Source organism: Balearica regulorum, chromosome 20 (genome assembly GCF_011004875.1).
Source record: "Balearica regulorum gibbericeps isolate bBalReg1 chromosome 20, bBalReg1.pri, whole genome shotgun sequence".
NCBI lineage: Eukaryota > Metazoa > Chordata > Aves > Gruiformes > Gruidae > Balearica > Balearica regulorum.
Window position 1 is genome coordinate 11,972,204 of NC_046203.1, and position 19,496 is coordinate 11,991,699.

Below are 19,496 nucleotides of genomic sequence, written 5' to 3' on the forward strand. Positions count from 1 at the left end.
CATGCTTAAAGCATCAACAGTGTCTGACTAGTACCTGACAGAACTTTGTACTTTATTCATTTCACTTGCTTTGCCATGGTCAAAATCTCCTACATGTAAATCGACTACAAAATGAAGGGAAGGATAACCTGGAGCTCTGCAAATGCCTCGCCCAAGATTCCCACCTAAGGAGAGGACCAGTCGCTCAGCTTAGGGAAGCACTTGCCCCGTTAGAGCTACCCAGGGGCCAGGCAGACCCAGCAGTGCCAAACCAACCCCGAAAAGCAGCTTCTGAATTGGCTAACCGGAGCTCACCTTAGTGGCCTAGGACGGGCAAGGGCAGCCGGCGCATTGATGCGCGGAGGTATAATGCACCCTCTCTATAAAGCTGACAGCTCTGCGGCTGCAGACTGATGCCCCCGTTCCCATCTCCATTGAAGCACATGCCAAACGCTGCTTTCCTGACACCCCATGCTCTTACAAGAGGGCAGTTGTGGCTGGCAGGAGCAGCTTTATCGAGGAGGTGCACTGCACCTGCACTCAGAGCCTCGCGGGGGAGCAGGGAGGGAGGCAGGGGAGGTCCCCGAGCCTGCTAGAAGTTCAGGAGGACTACCATAGACCTGCTGCCACTGAGTAACAGGATCAAGCAAGCATTCAAGCCAAGCAGGAAAGGAGAACACAGGGAGCCGTTCAACTGCAGTGGCTCAAAGGCAGGCGCCTGTCTGGAAGGGAAGAAACCACCTCCTACCCTATGTGGTGAAGTCCCATCACGTCCTCTTGCCCAGGGCAGTGTGAGGTCCCCTTCAGGTGGGCAGAGTCCAAGCCCATCTCCAAGCCTCCAGCAGCATCAGGGCAGGCACCCGTTCCTTGCTGCTCTCTCCTGGGTCACAGGCAGGGACTACAACCTGCTCTTCTCCAGCCCCACCAGCAGCTGCTGGACGTTCGGACATTGGCTGTTGAGGAGATGTGGCTGTAGACGATTCTTGTGCTTGGAGTTGGCAGCTAAGCTGAGAGACCAGCAAGAGCAGCCTGCCACTGCTCTTCGTCACCTCTTGTCAAGCCACTGGAGGAACAACTGGTGCAGGGGTATGGGCTGGCACAAGCCACACTGATTAACAGGCTTTTGTTTTTGGTGGTGGTTTCCAAGAAGTTTCATCCTTGCTGCATCCTGAGATACTGATGTGCCACCAACGATGGTGGGATCCTCCTGCCTCCAAAGGCAGCTTCTTGCTGGGTGACAGCAGGCCAGTATTTCTCTCCAAAGCCTCTTACCAGCACAGTGTGCCTCACCCAGTGAGAGCTGTGGAAAGGTTGTTCCCACTGTCAGTCTGTTGTCCCTTTCCTTGCTCCTTTTGATTTCCATTTTCTGTTTTCTGCAGCTCCCATGCATCCCCTTTTGCTGGTCCCTCCCATGCCTCCACTCCCTACTTGCTCCATGCAATGCCCCCAGGCACAGAGTGTATTTCTTCTTCAGCCTGCCCATCCTGCAGGAAAGCCTTTGAGATCTGGGGCTTGAAAGATGGAGGAGGGACGGTCCGTCCTGAGGTGTACCCCACATTTGCACTGCATCTACAACATGCCTTGGTGTCTCCTGGCAGCCACTGGACTACTGCAAATGCCCTGGAAATCCTCCAGCCTGGGGCACGTGCTCTGTGATGGCAGGTCACCTTGTCTTCCCTTCGGGGTGTGCCACCCCATCGTGGTTCTTTTTTCCTTTGTGGAACTTGCTCTGGTCAAACTGACCCGTCTGACTGGTCTTGAAGGTGGTAGATACCCCTGTTGGGACTCTCCCCTCTTCTTCAATCTCTTCTGCTGTCTAATTGCTCTCCTAATCACTGGTGTGCTGACTCTCTTCATGCTGTTAAGTAGTACCCTGAACCCCTCCCCAACCTCCTGAAGGGCAACCTGGGACTTGGGGAGAGAGCAGGCAGGAGATCTGCTCTCAACCTCTTCAAGGCTTAGATCACAGCCCCTGAGGACCTGGAGGATCTGCTATGGGTCGGAGGCTCACCTGCCCACCTGAGCTCTTGGATCTAAGCATGGCTTGTCCCCTGGAGCCTGTGCTGGCCCTGGGTGTCACTCAGGCACCATTGCATGGATTTGCACTTCAAGCAGGCATTTGGAGCGCAGCACTTGGGCCAGGCTGACCAGCCCTGGTGCACTCCACATGCTAGCCTTGACTTAGGTCTGCCTGCAGTAACTGTCAGCCTGGAGCTACTGCTTCATCCCAGTACAACGCTACTGATTCATCTGGGCAGGCCACCATTGCACCAACACTGCTCGGGTTCAGCAGGGAGTGCCAGATGCTGTGAAAATCAGTGTGCCCAAGTCAGAGGTGACAGGTCCCTGGTGTGCTGGGTCCTTTTCCCTGGGACAGTGGTGTTCATGAAAGTGCTAACTTTTTGAGTGAATTCTGGAGAACATGGTGGAAAGTGAATTTTGAATTTGTGGGTCCCTGTGTGAAACACAGGCTGAGGAGCAGGGAATGGCTGCAGGATGACACAGAAACATGGGAAAGAGAGGAGACATTACTGGTTTAGTTCTGGCAATAGGATGGGGGGACAGGGAGAGGCAGAGGGGATCATATGCCGTCAGGTCCAGCTTTGCTGCACCCAAGACTCTGCTTCACTTTGCTGACCAGCTTGGGTCAAGGTGCCAGCACATCTGAGGCACACAAGGGAATCTGTGGCTGGAGGCTGCAAGATGGATGACCAAGTTTGTGGCTAAATTGATGGTGCCTGAGGAAAAGTGGCCAATGTCTCATCACTGGAGAATATTCATGCTGTCCTGCTGCAGCTCTGCTCTCCTTGGAGGCAGTTGTCACTCCAGGTCTCACTGCAATCTGAGCAGACTCTAAGAAGCCGTTACAGAAATCCTTGCTGTGGACATCATCAGAAGCGAAGGCAGACCTGGGCTCCAAGCAGATTTTGCTTCCTCAGATACTTTTTCTTTCAAGGACCCAACTTTCTTTGAGCAATGAAAACCCTGTCAGGCTGTGTTCAAGGAGAAGAAAGGAAAGATCACACAGCTGCATGGAAAGGAGACCTGGCAAAATGTCCTGCCAAAGACCAGTCTGAGTGCTCAGGAAGAGGCAAGCTATTTAGTTTGGAAAGCAAGATGCAGAGATAAAACCTGGCTGCCTAAGGAACAACCTGGGAACACGAACCCTTGCATTATGGGGTGCAAAGGGTCGGGTTCCTGGCAGGGATCAGTTGCCATTGCATAAAGATGCTGCAAAATGGAGATCAGAATAGAGCTGTGTCCCGTACTCCATACGCACAGATCAGGGATGCCCAGCTGGGGTGGGACAGGGTCAAGAAGAAGAGGTCAGACTATGTCCCACCAAAATCTGCCAACCACTATACTGCAGGTACTGTCAGGTTGATGTTCTTGGTCTGACCACAGAGGCTGCTCCCAAGAAGGTCCACAGGGCTCTGTGCATGCTGCTGCAGGGTCAAGACTTGTGAAAGCAGAGGCTGTTAGCCCTCAGCACACTGCCTGGAGGAGAGGAAACCTCCAGAAGCAGGTTTCCTGCTCCTGGCTCCGCTGGGGCCGAGCAGCAGAAGTGACTCAGGCAGGAAACAAGGAGCAGGATCTCTGCTCCAGTCTGTTATCTGCAGGGTCAGTGCACCCTGAGCCACCTGCCCCTAGTCCAGGTGTGATGCTCCGGCCAGCAGCATGGAGACCACCAAGCAGTGAACCCCACTAGCCATGCGTAGGGCCAGGTTATGGGCATCATGGTCTCTGGCAGATGTACCTCCCAGGGCCGCCCATGTGCCACAGAGCCACGAGGTACCCTCAGCCCTCCCCAAGCACCAGGTAAAAGCTGCAATGTCATCCCATGATCACCATTGCTTCATATTGCCACGCTTTGAGCCAACAAGGGACGTAGAGAGCTTTTTCTTTCTCTTTTGGACAGCAACAGAGCTCCAAAAAGCTGCTCCCTTCTTGCAGGAGGTGAGAAGTTCAGCTGAGACACCTCACTTGCTGTGAACTCTCTTAGGGTGAACAGGATTGTAATGATAATAGTGATGGTAATAATGCTAATACTCTTAACTGTAACAGTTTGCATTTATCCAGCACTTTCCGTACACAACATTTTGTCCTTTACTTCCACAGTAATTCCATGGAAATCCCACCTCTTAGGCCCTTAGAGATGCATAGATTGTTTCTGAGTTTAAGATAAAAATTTCTTGCTGAAGAATTCCCCAGTCCCACAAGGGAAATGCAACTGCATCGCAACAGCTGTGACACTCAGGCTTGCTCTAACCGATATGGCTTTGCACCGTGACGCTCCCGTGAGAGCTGAGGCACTCTCTCCTGATAGTGGTTTTTGCGAGCTCCAGCGTTATAGAGACCCTTTAGCAAACAGTGGAGGAGGAGGTGGATGTTGGATTGCTTTACTACACGTCATTTTCAACTGTTTATAATATTCTTCTGTGTCTACATATTTTCTCTGTGCACATTATTCATCAGAGTAAAAAAAGGAACTATGAAAACCTCGACCAACTTTCCTATGACAACAAGCGAGGACCCAAGGTATATATGCATGGAAATGCACGCCGCCCACCAACCTAACTAGCAAATGAAAAATAGCCACAGCCACCAGAAAAATAAAAAAGAAAAAAAGAGAAAGAGAAAAAAAAAGAAAAGAAAAGAAAGAAAAAAAAAAGATCCATGACTATGTTTCTTGGTAGCACGTTTTTATGTTGAGATAGTTTGGTTTGGACTTGAGAATGGAAACCTAGCCAGCTGACCCTGGAAGGATTTCTTTTTGAAACATGCATGTGAACCAGTAATTAACTTGCAAGTTTTTTTTTTTTTTTGAAAAGTTGAACCAACCCCCTTTCCTCCCCAAAGGAAACAGTTCCTTGGTGTAAGTTGCTCACTTTTACTCCCAAAGGTTAACCCTGTGCAATATGTTTTTTTCATTTCCCATGTTTTTGAAAAACAACACTCGTTTGAGTTTTCAATTGCATTTCAAAGCCTTTTTCTCTTTCCTGTACAATGCACGCCTCTTTTTGGGTCTTGATTGACTTCAGTTTGCATGCACAGTGCAAAAAAAAAAAAAAAAAAAAAAAAAAGACAAAAATCAAAAAGCCAAAACCTTAAAAGAGAAAGGAAGGAAGGAAGGAAAGAAAGAAAAGAAAGAAAAGAAATGAAAAAAGAAAAAAGTAGCTGTAACCAACTTTATTTAGCAGACTTTTGTGCAGTTTAATGAATTCTCTTGACCCTTTTCTAGATAGCATGGCTCTCACAAGCAGTCCTGGGGCTCCCACACTAACCAGCTTTGCTCACACTAATCACAGGCTGAGAAAGTGCTTCAATTTGACCCTGGAACCAAAAACGTGACATCGCTGCTGCTGGAGGCTAAGGAGCTGGAGGCTCGTGTCATCATCCTTTCTGCCAGGTAAGGCAGAGCCATCCCTTCCCCTCCCTGTTCTGGTTTTCTCACTCTTCCCTTTGCAACACTTCCCAGTGCTGGAGTCAGTGCAGATTTGGGGGGTGTCATTCTTTCAAAGAGCATGGGAAGAAACCCACATAAAGCCCCACGTCCCAGGCAGGTGGTGGATGCTGTGGTGTGCATACTGCTGGCCAGGGAGCTTGCAATCATGAGCATGGTTGAGATGTCTGGCTGTCCTGCAAAGTTTCAGCAGCTACAGAAGCAGCAGTAGCTACTGATGATGTATCCTGATTCACCTGTGAAGGAGGGGAGTCTTATTGCCCCCATGCCTATAGGCGATGAGCAATAAGGCATGGGCCAGATTAGCAGATGCTCAGCGGTGCTGTGGGATTAGATGAAGCTGAGAGAAAGGTTCCCACTGAGTCAAGGAATTAGCCATTGCCCAGGAGAACCACTTATCAGAGCAGAACTGCCTGGGGATGTGTTTTCCCTGGTGCTGCCACCCCCTTGGGATCCGACAGAGGAGAAAAGGGGCCATCCAGCACCTGGAGCCACGTTGCCGTTCCCTTCTTCTCGTTGCAGTGAGGATGATGCAGCCACGGTGTACAGATCAGCAGCCATGCTCAATATGACGGGCTCCGGCTACGTGTGGCTGGTGGGGGAACGGGAGATATCGGGCAATGCCCTGCGTTATGCCCCTGATGGTAGGCACCCACCGGAGGTGGCTGTCCTGCTGTTGGCCAGGCTTGGAGGAGCCTGCTCGGAGCTGGGACGAGTGGCACCTGCCCTCCCGGGGACCCCTTGGGCGGGGGGGAACATGATGCTGTGGTCATCCCAAGCGAGTGGAGGGTCCCACGTGTTGCTCTCCGCCCCCTTTGCTCACATGGGGAGACAGCAGCCTTGGCCACACTGCTGTGCCCCAAATCCAACTCACCAGGGCTTTGCAAGATGACTGTCACCTGGGGGAAAGTTTGGGGCAAGGGGATGGGGGGGGAGCATGGGGTGTCAGCAGTCTGTGTAGCTGTCCCCAGCCACCATCCAGCAAGCAGGACAGGGTCAGCCCAGCGCCGCTGCAGACGCTTGCCCTGTCTGCCCCTGCCTGAAGCTCAGACAATGCCCCAGCTGCATCTGAGGGGTCTTCAGCCCCACAACCATGTGCTCGCTGGCCCTGGAGCCCTGCACGTGGGAGTAAGGCCAGAGCAACCAGTGTGCCCTGCTGACCTGCCTCCTCCCCTCTGCTCGTGGCAGGAGTGATCGGTTTGCAGCTTATCAATGGGAAGAACGAGTCAGCCCATATCAGCGACGCTGTCGCGGTGGTGGCCCAGGCTGTGCACGACTTGTTTGAGAAGGAGAACATCACAGACCCGCCACGGGGCTGCGTGGGCAACACCAACATCTGGAAGACAGGACCCCTTTTCAAGAGGTATTTGCGAAAGGGTCCTGCTGGAGGGAGCAGAGGACCTGCTGGGGGAGAGCTGGACAAGGTGGGAGCATGTGGAAAAGGTGCAGGAGGGCAACATGGTAGCTCTGTTCAGAGAATCTGTCACTAAAGCTTTGGGGCATGTGGCACAGGACTGCTTGGACTCTCCTGCATGATTTGGACGTGAGGGCTACATCTATCCTAGAAAACTAGCCAGAACATGAGCTCAGGCCCCCAGGTTGTCCGGGCAGTTTAGACATCATGCTGGTGCCTGGCATCAATTTGGTCCATGCCAACCCATGCTCTCCTGGGCGATGCTTGGGCGGCTGGGATCAGTGTGTGGGCAGGGAACGACTCTAGGAAGAAGAGATCTGGGGGCCACGGAGGGGTGATCTCCTCTGGTCTGGATGTTAACTCTATGAGTGGAAGAGGGGAGAAAGGGAGTTTTTCTGCCACGTCAGCGTGGGGGGATGTTTCTGTCAAATCGGAGCTCAGTGCTGTGAACATGTTTCTTGCCAAATGTTTCAGGGCTGTGGCATGGGTCAGCGTGCTGCAAGCAGGACTTGGGGGCAAGAGATCTCCATGCATGGGGCAGGCTGCTCTTTGCTGTAGCAAACACTGGTTTTGGGTGGTGGGGTCTCAGCAGATCGGAGCATGCATGTGTTGGGTCTCGCTGCCGTGGGCAGTGTGATTGGCAGATGCTGCATGCGTTCCCCAGAACAAGTCTTTGTGCTGCGTGGGGTTTTGTGCTGCGTGGGGTTTTGTGCTGCGTCACTGCAGATGCTGGAGCATCCGAGGGCCACTCCTGCAGGCTGGATCTTAAGAACGCAGCAATTCCCTTTGCAGCATCGCTCCCTGTGCAGGAGGGCTGCTCTCTGCAGTGTGCCACCTGGCACCAGGGTGTTGCTTTTGGCAGTGGGATCCTGTGCCAGGGGTTGCTCTCTTCAGACATGGTCGTGGTGTCTGTGGGATGCCCTTTCTGTAGATCTGGGTTCTGTTGAGCACGGGACCTGCAAAGCCTGAAGCTTGTTTTAGAAAGATTTCCAGCATCCGCTGCAGTCATGGTTTTTGGCATGTGCTATTTGAAATTGTTCTCTATGGTGCACTGCAGGTCGCTCAGGCAATACTTCTGTATTTTCACTGTCGTCTTTCCAGGGTTTGGTGGGCTGGTTCTCCCCTTGGTGCGGTATGCACGTGCCTGGGACATTACCCAGGCTGATGGGCTGGTGCCAGAGAGAAGCACCAGGAGTGGTAGCATGGACACAGCTCTCAAGGGACCCCCAGAGGAAGGTATCCTTGGGTGCTGTGGGACAGCTCATTCCTTTAGGGCATGGGACCGATCTGGTGGAAAACAGGAGAGAATGACGACAGATATGGTAGTACAACATTCAGGCAACATGAGTCCCCAGAATAACTTCATCCATCAGGAGCAGATGACCACAGGGCTATGAACTGGTTGTAGGTAGCCTTGACTGGACTTCTATAGTGTAATGGGCATATCAGACATGGCACGCAACTGAGAGAGAGCATTTGGTTTTCTGACCCCTTCTTAGATGTCCCAATGGCCACAGCAGGTTTTCTAGGAGGGCCCCACTGTGTTTCTCTCCATAGGGTGTTGATGTCCTCCAAGTACTCGGAGGGTGTCACCGGCCGGGTGGAATTCAATGAGGACGGGGACAGGAAGTTTGCCAACTACAGCATCATGAACCTGCAGAATCGGAAATTGGTCCAGGTTGGGATTTACAATGGCAGCCATGTACGTACAGGCCTGGACAGGCTGGCTAGGATGGCTGTGTGCGCTGGGGTGTCTACCTATGGCCTCATGTCTATCTTCTTCCTCTGGGATTGATCATAGGTCTTGACCAATGACCGGAAGATTATCTGGCCAGGGGGAGAAACCGAGAAACCTCAAGGCTATCAGATGTCTACCAAATTGAAGGTAACAGCAAATGGCAGCAGGGGGTGGCCGGTCTCTGTATGCAGGGCTGTGGCTTGATCCACCACCCACTTCCACTGCTGCCTCTACAGCTGTCAGCAGCATTTGCAAACCCAGGGCACCTGCCATCTCGGAGATGATATAGCAGAACGACTTCGAGAAGGTACTGGAGGGTGTTCAGAGCTAGAGCACAACTTCCAGCTGGCGACAAACTAGATAGGTGGCAGGCATCCTTTGGTTAGGAAAGAGACAGCTGGAAAGTGGACATGAGAGAGAATAACAAAGAAGGGATGGAGGGAGAAGGTGTTCACCATTCCTCATGGCTTGGGAGCCAGAGGGCACCCAGCACAGGTTTGCAGGAAACACAAGGATGGGCTTCCCTGGCCAAGGCATAGTTTGGTTCTGGAGCCTGTTGCTACTAGACAGTGTGGTGGTGAGAAGGAAACAGGTTCAAAAGGAGATTAAACAAGGTAGTGGAGGGTGGGTGGGCTGGTGGCTGCAATGTCGAGTTTGGGAAATCCCTGAAGAGCTGATGACCAGAAGCTGGAGGTGACACTGGGAGAAGCTCCCTCCACTCTTGCCTTGCTTCTCATGCCGTTCCCTTAAGTGTACCCCAGCAGCCACTTTAGTGACTGGATCCCGGGCACGCTAGTCTTACCAGTATTGACTGTTCATTTGTCCTACTGTCCCGGCAAGAGAAATCACACATTCCCACCAGCAGTGAGCCCTTATTCCTGCAGAGGTGGTGCAGATCTGTTGGGATGCTGCTTTACTGAAAAGGTCCAGGGCAGGACTGAAAGATGTGCATTAGCTGGGGCTGTGCGACCGTGTCTAGAGCGCATTCAGGCCATTAATCCTGGCTATGCGGCAGCTCTCATCTGCGTCCGCTTAGGGAGAGAGGCATGAAAGGCTTTGAGGCCAAGGTGAAAGTGCCACGCAGGAGGATGCTGATATGACTGTTCCTCACCTTGGGTGCAGGGAGAGAAGATGTTCCCCATGCCAAAGCCAGATCCCACTGCTGGGCTGAGCGGTCCGATGTGCTGAGATGGCAGCTGAGGAGGACACCATGGCATTTTGGCCATGCTTGCGTGGAGAGGGCAGCCCAGCTCCCCACCCAGGAGAACAGCTCTGAAGGGAAATGGAGACAAGAGAGTGTTTGTGCTTTGCCTCGCAGATCGTGACGATCCACCAAGAGCCCTTTGTGTATGTGAAGCCCACACAAGCAGATGGGACATGCAGGGAGGAATTCACCATCAATGGAGATCCTGTGAAAAAGGTCTTTTGCACTGGACCCAATGAGACCATCCCAGGTAACTGAGTTTGGTGGTGAGCGCAGCAGCTCCCCCAGCCCACCCAGCTGATGAAGACTCCCATCCCAAGAAGGGGTCCCCAGGGAGGGTGCTCAGTCACACAGGAGGCCCAGAGGATGAGGAGCAGAAAGGTGACAGCATATTTAGCCCCCAAATGCCCCCCATCAGCTCAGCCCCACAGCAGTGCTGTGCGGTAACTGACCACTGGGATTCAGGTTTTTGACCCCAACAGATGATTTTCCTGCTTGTCTCTCTTCTGGGTGGGCTCCAGGGCTGTTTTGGGTGATTGCATCCCATGTCTCTGTCTCCTGACGTGTTCCAATTCTCTTTGCCTTGATCTCAAGCAGAAGCAAGAACCCTGAGGCACATTACACCTGCTGCACTGGTACTAACAACACCAGTTTCGAAACATTTTGTTACAGAGACCCTGTTTCAGGATTAGGAGTGTGCACCTGGTGGGGGGGTGAGCTGCTTAGCAATGCCAGGCTTGCCCAAATACACCTGAAGTGCATGTCCTTGGCCCATCACACCTTCCTGTGCACAGCTGTCCCCCCAGCCCCAAGCTGTGTCCTGGACTGTATTCAACCTGACGGGTTTATGTTAGTACTAAGCCCCCTCCATCCCCTGCAGTGGGACGGTAGCACCAGCTTTCAGCCTACCTCAGCTGGGACACAGCAAATGAACAAGACCCCTTTCCCCCCAGGTTGCCTTCTTCCCATGCTTGTGCTTCCCTCACACCCATGGGTGATGGAGGCAGTGGAAGAGGATGGTCAAGGCAGATGGCCCTGCCTGCATAATGTGGTTATATGTCATGTGAAACCAGAACCATGCAGGTGGCTGCTCTCGCTGGGGACAGCCATGGATCCTGCATGGGGTCCCTGGCAAAGGGCTGCCTCCACTCATCCCCCCATTTTCTCCTGCCCACAGGCCGTCCCACTGTGGCACTGTGCTGCTATGGCTTCTGCATCGACCTGCTCATCCGGCTGGCGGGGGTGATGAACTTCACCTACGAGGTTCACCTGGTGGCTGATGGTAAATTTGGTACCCAAGAGCGGGTGAGTTTGGGCAACTTGTGATATCTCTCGCCTGTGTTGTATGTTGAAACGCACCTGGGCCCTTCTCTGGAGCAGGGGTGGGGTGGGAGGGTAGTGCGGGGTGCCTGCATGGGTAGGGGGTCCTGGCTGGTGGGGGACAGGTGTCAGGGCAGTGGGCTGACCCTGCACTGGTTCTCTGGCAGGTTAACAACAGCAACAAGAAGGAGTGGAACGGGATGATGGGGGAGCTGCTGAGCGGCCAAGCAGACATGATTGTGGCCCCCCTCACCATCAACAATGAGCGGGCACAGTACATTGAGTTCTCCAAGCCCTTCAAGTACCAGGGCCTCACCATCCTTGTGAAGAAGGTATGGGTTGGGATGGGATGTTTTGTGGACAGGGGAGGTGTCACTTGCTCCCCAGCTTGCAGACACGTGCCATGTCTGCACCATGCCTAGCTCCCTCAGCTGCTGCCCCCTGCCCACCCCAGGGCAGTGGCAAATCCCAGCCTTTGCTGCAGGATGCCAGCTTGCTGGATTTAATGCTGGATCTTGACTTGGCCCCCCTGAGCCTTCCTGTGTAGCAGAGCAGGAGGAGCTCGGAGCAGGGCAGGGGCCCTTGTGAGGCCAGCCAGATGGGCAAGGTGCAGGCATGGTGGGTGCCAGCACTGTTCACCTCTCTTCTGTGTCCTAGGAAATTCCCCGCAGCACCTTGGACTCGTTCATGCAGCCTTTCCAGAGCACACTTTGGCTACTGGTGGGGCTGTCTGTGCACGTGGTGGCAGTGATGTTGTACCTCTTAGACCGATTCAGGTGAATGTGCTTTGGGTCACCCAAGGGCTGGAGGGGACAGGGAGGTGCTCCTGGGAACCATCCCCTGGGTCCCCACAGTGTCTTGCTCAGGCACAGCCCTGCAGCCCTTCAGGAGGCTCTTGCAGGAGCTAAACCCCCTGCTCTGCCCCACCAGCCCTGGTCTGAGGCTTCTGCCCTCTCTGGCTGCTGCTAAGCTGAGAGATATGGATATGTGGGATGCCCAGCACCTGGATATGTGGGAACGTGCCTGTCAGACCAGATGCCACACTGATGCCTGACCAATGGGACCGTCAGCTCCTGGGCTCTGAGTTAGTCCCCTTCCTTGACCCCAAGGCAGCTCCTGTGGAGGGCAGGAAGGCTGTCCCCCTCGTTAGCCCTGTGCTCGGAGGCTCTTGCGGCTAATCTGCATTGAGCCCTCGTGCTGCAGTGGGAGAAGCTTGAGCTGGCCAGGATCGGATGATCTTTCTGGCCCAGAGGGAAGCATGATGGGACCAGTACCAGTGTGATGGACAGGGTTGCAGATCAGCAGCGGGGACATGCAAGGCAGTGGGACATGACGGGTGAAGAGCTGTTTGGGGCACGAGCGTGGTCTGCAGGGATGAGTGATGCAGGGCTGCATCAGGACACATAGGGCACAGCAGAGAGGCCTGGGAACCGGGATAAGGAATGTGAGGAGAGCTCTCTGTCTTGTTTTCCAGCCCTTTTGGCCGGTTCAAAGTGAACAGTGAGGAGGAGGAGGAAGATGCCCTGACCCTCTCCTCGGCCATGTGGTTCTCCTGGGGAGTCCTGCTGAACTCCGGCATCGGAGAAGGTGCGTTGCAGCACGCAGCGGGACCACTCTGCCCTGCGGCCCTGGCCCTGAGCCAGGGAGGACACTGGGCTGGGGGAGAAGCCGACGTCCTCTTCCACTGTGTCCTCTCTGTGGCAGGGCTGATGCCCTCGGGGGACCATTCAGTGAATGGGTACAGCCCTCCTTCCCTTAGCCTTCCCTGGGGGTGGGCTGGTGGGGGATCTGGTGATGCCAGGGCGGCACAGTTGTGGAATTCTTTGTGCAGACCATCCTGCTGCCCCTCACGATCAGTGATGGGAAATGGGTTCTTCTTGGGCTGCTTCTCCTGTTCAAGGTTACCCATCTGCTCAGTGTGAGACAGATCGTGCCCTGGAAGGAGATATAGGTTTTTCTTGGTTTGGGCAGTGCAGGAGCCCCTTGCGTGGTTGTCGGCAGAGCAGATAGATGGGGCACATCTGCAGCTGCCATTGATCTCGCGTGGGATGGACATGGCTTTGCTGACCAAGTCAAGCCCTTGTCATGCCAGTCTGATCTTGCCTCTCTCCCTCCAGGTGCTCCCCGGAGTTTCTCCGCACGTATTCTTGGCATGGTGTGGGCTGGCTTCGCTATGATCATTGTGGCTTCATACACTGCCAACCTGGCAGCCTTCCTGGTGTTAGACCGGCCTGAGGAGAGAATTACGGGCATCAACGACCCTCGGGTAATGACCCCTTGCTTGCTTTCCCCTTCTCTGTCCACCTCTGGGCAGAGAAACAGGAGATGCATCCAGTGGGTATCTCCTGGCTCATATAATATGGCTTATAGTACCCAGTGTCCTGCTCTGACATGGCTGTGGGTCTGTACCAGGGGGTCAAGCCTGCCTGGGGCTGTCACTGGTGGGTCTGAGCCCCTGTGCTGGGTGGGAACGGACAGACGCAGGGAGGGATCAGCAGGGAAAACATTATCCAGAAACAGAATGTACCCAGTGAAACTGCCTGCCAGTTCCTGGAGAGCCTGCACTAACCAACGAGGAAACGATTCATTATGGATGAGTTATAACTAATGAAATCGTCCCTGCGGTGCAGTCAATACTCTCAGCAGATACCAGCATGCCTCAAAACCATTTCCTGCTCTGGCAAGGACACAGCCACAGCTTATCAGCCCAGGCACACAGGAATGTTCCCCACAGCAGCGCCGACTCACAGCATCCTGCACCCTACTGCATCCTCCACCCACGGCACTGCCAGCCCCATTGCATCGGCAGTGCCACGGTGTCACTGTCCCATAGCGTCCCCTGCCCCATGGCATCCACTGCCCCATAGCATCTTCAGCTCTGCTGGGGAGACCAAGGTCTTCTCTGGGAAACAGGTCCCCAAAGATGGGAAATTAGGAAACCCAGCTTTGGGGTGAGCCAGTTTGGTTGATGAAGGACAGAAGAAATAGGAGTCCTGACCTTGCCTTCCAGCTGCGCAACCCATCTGATAAGTTCATCTATGCCACGGTGAAGCAGAGCTCTGTGGACATCTACTTCCGACGGCAGGTGGAGCTGAGCACCATGTACCGGCACATGGAGAAGCACAACTACGAGAGTGCTGCCGAAGCCATCCAGGCAGTGAGGGACAAGTGAGTGGGGCCAGCACCTTGCCTGGCCATGCTGAGAAGAGTTTAGGGGGCTGCAGTTTGGTGGAGCAAGCAGGGCTGATGCAAACCTGGAGGGAGCTGCAGTAAAAGCATGGCTTGATGAGACCTGCCTAGTCCTAGTCCTAGACCTGCCAGGTCTCCGGATGTAGAGCACAAGGTCTGTGTGAGGAAAGGCACGCTCAGAGCCCTGGCCCTCCTTTCCGGCCTTTGTGGTTGCTTCTGTGCAAGGCTGGGTGGCTTTAAATCCCATATAAACCCCTCACACTCCTCCTCCAAAATTTTGCCAAGTCTTTTGCCTCCCAGCAGTACATAGATAGACCCTGTTGGGAGGAGGGTGATGATAATCAGTGCTTAAATTAGTGCTGGGAGCACTCTTGCTGCTCCCATCGTGGCTGCTCCCAAGCTGGGCTGCCCAACCTTACCTGTCTGTCCTCTCTTGGTGTCCAGCAAGCTCCACGCCTTCATCTGGGACTCGGCGGTGCTGGAGTTCGAAGCCTCCCAGAAGTGTGACCTTGTGACGACGGGGGAGCTTTTCTTCCGCTCCGGCTTCGGGATCGGGATGCGCAAGGACAGCCCATGGAAGCAGAACGTCTCCCTGGCCATCCTCAAGTCCGTACATGGCTCTCAGCATGGGGCTCGCCCCGAATGCTGCATGTATTAACATGCAAATAGCCTCGTGCCAGGCACTGCCACCCCACCCTCCAAACCCTCCGCAGGGACAGGGGCTCTGGGGGTTGCCGTGTCACTCCTGATGAAAGGAACATGCCGGAGTGACCAGGGTGGGCACCCACAGCCCCAGCTCTAGCTCGCAGGGCTCAGGGAGCAGCACGGAGCTGGTGGGAGGGCAGAGCAGAGCAGGGCATGGAGCAGCAGACATGGCTTGGCTGCAGGAGCATAGGCAAAGCTGACAGAGAGCAGCCCTGGGGCCATCCAGCACCAGGTCCCTGTGAGCAGGGCGCGGGCTGCAGCAGCAGGCAGGGGTGCTGTCATTTCCCCACTTCTCCCTGTGAGCTCACCCTGGCTGATAGCATTGTGCTGCCCTGGCTTGATCTTCCAGGGGTTTTTCTTTCAAGTCTGCCTATTCCTGTTAGGCAGAGATAAGTCAGGACTCCTGTTGAGTCTAAAGAAGGCTTTTGTACCAGCATCAGCCTGCGGCGTGGGGTGCCAAAAGTCAGTCTGATATTATGGGTAAAAAGGAATTTCCTTGTATTAGTTTGGAAATGCCACACTCGTTGCAGACAGAGGAATGTAGCGATGGCATAAGAGGCAGCCAGGAAGCAGCAAGTGGAGGGAGGGGGGCATGCGAGATTAATTTTAAAGAGACAGGGTCAGAAGCCACCAGGGTCCCGCCCAAGATGTGGAGATGAAAGGCCTGAGAGAGAGGATGGGCAGGATGTGGAAGACACAGGCAGGACCTGGGGTAATGTAGGGAGCCATGGGAATCTGTCCGTGGGGTGGTCTTACAATGGGGGTGGGTGGCAGAATGGGTGGGACAGATGGGATTTGGGACAATGTGAGAAGCCTGGAGAGGCAGCAGGAACCCTCCGTGTCCTCCTGGGAGAGCATGGGGAAGCCCAGGGATACAGCCTGGGGATGTGCCAGGAACAAGGGGGAGGAAAGTGCAGGGGGACGGATGGTGGGACGTGTGCTGTGCCCACCTCCATCCCCACCAGCGGTTCAGGCAGAGACGAGCACTGCGGGGATGGTTTGTTCCCCCCCAGGCTGTGACACCGGGTTGTTGGTGAGTCCCAGCCATCGCCGTGCACAGCAGGGAGCTGCAAGGCGGCAGTTATACCCCTGCGCTGATCTAGAGGGTGCTGGTGATCACCAGGCAGGATTGGAGGGTGTCCAGCATTGCCTGAGCTCCTGAGCGGCCGTGGCAGGTGGGGGGACCGGGGATGTGGTTCATGCCAGCTCCCTGCAGCCTCCCTCCGAGCACACCGAGTGCTGCCTACACCCATCAGCCCCATCCCTCCCCTTGGGAACCGAGCTTACACAGGGCTCTTTTTGGCAGCAGCCGGCCAGCTCCCGGCTCTCAGGCATGGGGCAGTGGCACCTCGCACCTGCTGCACCGTGCACGTGGCTTGTTGCAGCACTGGCTGCGTGCAGGGCGGCATGCAAACACATGCAGTATGGACACCCGCTGCAGACACTCTCTACACAAAAGCCATGCAAGCACATGCTTGTGCACACACATGCAGTCAGCCAGGCATGTGCACATAAGTGTGCGTGCACACGCATCATCGGTCCTTGTGTTTGTAGGCCGCAGACAAGTGTAGAGTCCTAGGATGAAGGGCACGAAGGCACAAAGAGCATGTGCCCCAGCTGCCTGTGGTTGGTCCCCAGTGACTACTCTGTCCTGTCTCCTTGTGCTTTCAGGTCCCACGAGAACGGCTTCATGGAGGATTTGGACAAGACTTGGGTGAGGTATCAGGAGTGTGATTCCCGTAGCAATGCCCCAGCAACACTCACCTTTGAAAATATGGCAGGTTTGTTCTGCAAACCTCTTTCTTCCTCTTCGCTGGGTAGCCTGCTTTCGCTCAAGACATTCTCCTCTCCGGGGCTCTCCTCTCGGTCCAAAGCTCTGCTTCTTCTGGGTTTGTGCTTTCCTAGCGCTGGGAGGCTGCTGTGTTGGGCTCCAATCCCACCTTGTCCGAAACAGCTCCGCGAAGCTTTCCCCACCTTCCCTGGGGTGGCTTTCTCATCGGTGGGGCTGTCCTGCTTTGAACATTGCTCCCCTCCCTCTGCTCTGGCCAAACTGCGGCTGTCACGGTGAAATCAGAGCTGTCGCCAAGGCAGAGAGAGGGGAGTAGCACCTCGGGGGAGGCAAGAGCAGCCGCGGAGGCGAGCAAGGACCCTGCTGCAGGAGGGAGCTGGTGGTGAGGGGCAACCCCCCAGCCCCAAGAAGTGTGTCCCGGCTGGCTCTGGGCAGCGGGCAGGGGGCAGGAGGAGGATGATTGATACAGAAGGGTTTTTTCTTGGTCCCCCTTTGCAAAGACTGCACATTTCCCCCAGATGGGCTCTCCCTTTGCAGCGATGTGGTGCTGCCTCTCCTTCACCCAACCAACATGACATATGGGATGAAGGGTGTCTGATGGGACCTCATCCTCGCTGGCACCGTGGGCCAGGGCAGAAGCACAGAGAGAGGGGGCACATGGCTCCGTCTCCTCAAGACACCACTCCCTAAATGTCAGCCCTGAGGGTTGCAGCCAACCAAGGACAGCACAGAGAGCTCTGTGTACAGCTTTCCTTCTCAATGGGCCAAATGGGAGCACCAGAGCTGAGTTTCTGGTGCAAACAACCCTACGGCCCCAGGGGACAGGGTCTGCCCTGGTTCTCCGTGCAGCACCCAGTGTGCCATGCCTGCCCCCAGCATCACTGCAGCACAGCCGGTGCCCTGTGCCCGACCAACAGGAGCTTGCACAGACATCCAGCACCCCGTCACCTTTCTGTCCATCACCGCGGGTGCCCAACCTGCAGCGCCTGCCCTGCTCTGCTGGGTTCCCTTCCCCGGCCCCTCCAGGAGTGCGGGGGGATGGCGGGGGGCCGGGAGGACCCCGGGTTGTCAGATGCTCCTGTTGCTGAGCGTGATACAGAGGAAATGAAGTGTCATGGTGCAATTTCCATTGCCCCCTGTAACTTTCCTGCTTATTTCAGGTGTGTTTATGCTGGTGGCTGGAGGTATTGTTGCCGGGATATTTTTAATATTCATAGAAATAGCTTACAAAAGGCATAAGGACGCGCGGAGGAAGCAGATGCAGCTGGCGTTTGCGGCCGTTAATGTGTGGAGGAAAAACCTGCAGGTAGGACAAACCGTTTTTAGAGCAAATCTCCAACAGGTGCGTTTTCCATTCCTTCACCAGATCAGTGAATGCAGAGCTGTGGATTAGTATGGGGCCCTCTGTCCCCCACCCCACACCCCAGTAACTCCAGCTGGGCGTTACCGGGTGGCTAGCAAGCTGTAGGGTCCCTGCCTTGTCCCCGGGAGCTACCTTTGGCCAATGCCATCTCTCCTGGGAGGTGTCGTGCACAGCTCTGGGACAGAGATCTGGCCCAAATGCCCCAACGGTGCTCGGGATGGGGACTTTGTTCTGCTGGGGACCACATGCCGGAGCCACATCTTGCCCTGGCTGAGCAAACAATGCCAGCGCAGCTCCCTTTGCAGGCACTCTGCCCTGCTGCCTGGCTCCGGCCATGCTCACCAGCAGACGGGAGGGTTAATCTGCTGCCGCTGAGCATCCCTGCCCAGTGCTCAGGTGGAGAAATGCTCCAGGGATGGTTTCCATCGCCTCTCCCTCCCTGCCCGCTCTCCGGGGGTGCGGTAGCCCTTGTCATACCCAGGACCGACTCCAAAAAGAGGTGGTGCGTGCTCTTGTCATTTGGAGACAAGGACCTCTCCCCACATGGGAGCCAGCAATGCCGGTGCCTGTCAGCGCCAAGGCTCCCCCGGGCCCCTTCTCTGGGGCCATTGCTCTCCCCGGCCTCTCCCACCCCTGAAACACCTTTGTGCCGCTCAGGCAGGGGAACCCGGGAGGGTCAGTGGTGCCTGGCAGTGACACCGAGCCATGGGCATGTCCGTGGGCCACTAGCCTCACATTTCCCTTACCCCGCTGCTTTTGGGGCTGAGCCCCACGGTGCCCCAGAACCCCAGTTTAGGGCAGCTGGAGGCTCTCTCTGAATTGCCTGGGCTGCTTTTCTTCCTCGGGGAAGCAAACCAGCGTTCAAAGAGCAAGAGATCCTTTAGGCGACTAAAGGAGACTGCTGTTCGCAGCAGAGCCAGTGAATGAAAGAGAGAGAATGAGGCTTGGGGACCCCAAAATGAGCCCAGAGCAGTGGCCCTGCGGGGCAGCGCTGGCTGGGGCGTGCGGGTGGGCTGCCCGGGTGGAAGCGACCTGCCCGAGAGCAGCGAGGGGAAGCACGAGGCTGGGCTGCTGTATCCTGAGAGCTCGCTGGGTTCAGTTCACTGATAAGAGTCTCGGAAAAGCCATTTCTCTATTTTTTTTTCTATTTTTTTTCTTTTTTTCCTTTGCTTCCAAAAAGCAGCAGCACCAAGGGGGTTAAGGCTGCTGGGACAGAGCACACTAGTCGCACTGCCATTTTTCACTTGCCAACCTTCTAGAAAATACTGCACTGGGTCCTTGGGCAGAGTCTGTGGGACTGTGAGCAAAGCATGCTGCCCTGTGGGGGTGAA

General features: G+C 55.1%; 1 protein-coding gene across 12 annotated transcripts in view; it reads left to right on the plus strand.

Moving 5' to 3' along the window:
* Nucleotides 1–19,496, plus strand: part of GRIN1 (glutamate ionotropic receptor NMDA type subunit 1) — a 40,334-nt gene that overhangs the window by 11,721 nt on the left and 9,117 nt on the right. For 8 of the 12 annotated variants that reach the window (XM_075772071.1, XM_075772072.1, XM_075772069.1 and 5 more), the window contains exons 4-19: nucleotides 4,456–4,518; nucleotides 5,289–5,389; nucleotides 5,966–6,087; nucleotides 6,632–6,806; nucleotides 8,415–8,559; nucleotides 8,659–8,742; nucleotides 9,914–10,049; nucleotides 10,977–11,104; nucleotides 11,287–11,451; nucleotides 11,777–11,895; nucleotides 12,594–12,706; nucleotides 13,237–13,385; nucleotides 14,130–14,287; nucleotides 14,753–14,914; nucleotides 16,685–16,794; nucleotides 17,963–18,108. In XM_075772071.1, the coding sequence (XP_075628186.1) occupies nucleotides 4,456–4,518; nucleotides 5,289–5,389; nucleotides 5,966–6,087; nucleotides 6,632–6,806; nucleotides 8,415–8,559; nucleotides 8,659–8,742; nucleotides 9,914–10,049; nucleotides 10,977–11,104; nucleotides 11,287–11,451; nucleotides 11,777–11,895; nucleotides 12,594–12,706; nucleotides 13,237–13,385; nucleotides 14,130–14,287; nucleotides 14,753–14,914; nucleotides 16,685–16,794; nucleotides 17,963–18,108 (2,076 nt within the window). The remainder of the gene's footprint in view (nucleotides 1–4,455; nucleotides 4,519–5,288; nucleotides 5,390–5,965; nucleotides 6,088–6,631; nucleotides 6,807–8,414; nucleotides 8,560–8,658; nucleotides 8,743–9,913; nucleotides 10,050–10,976; nucleotides 11,105–11,286; nucleotides 11,452–11,776; nucleotides 11,896–12,593; nucleotides 12,707–13,236; nucleotides 13,386–14,129; nucleotides 14,288–14,752; nucleotides 14,915–16,684; nucleotides 16,795–17,962; nucleotides 18,109–19,496) is intronic. The other 4 variants (XM_075772070.1, XM_075772077.1, XM_075772081.1 and 1 more) reach the window with 1 other exon arrangement.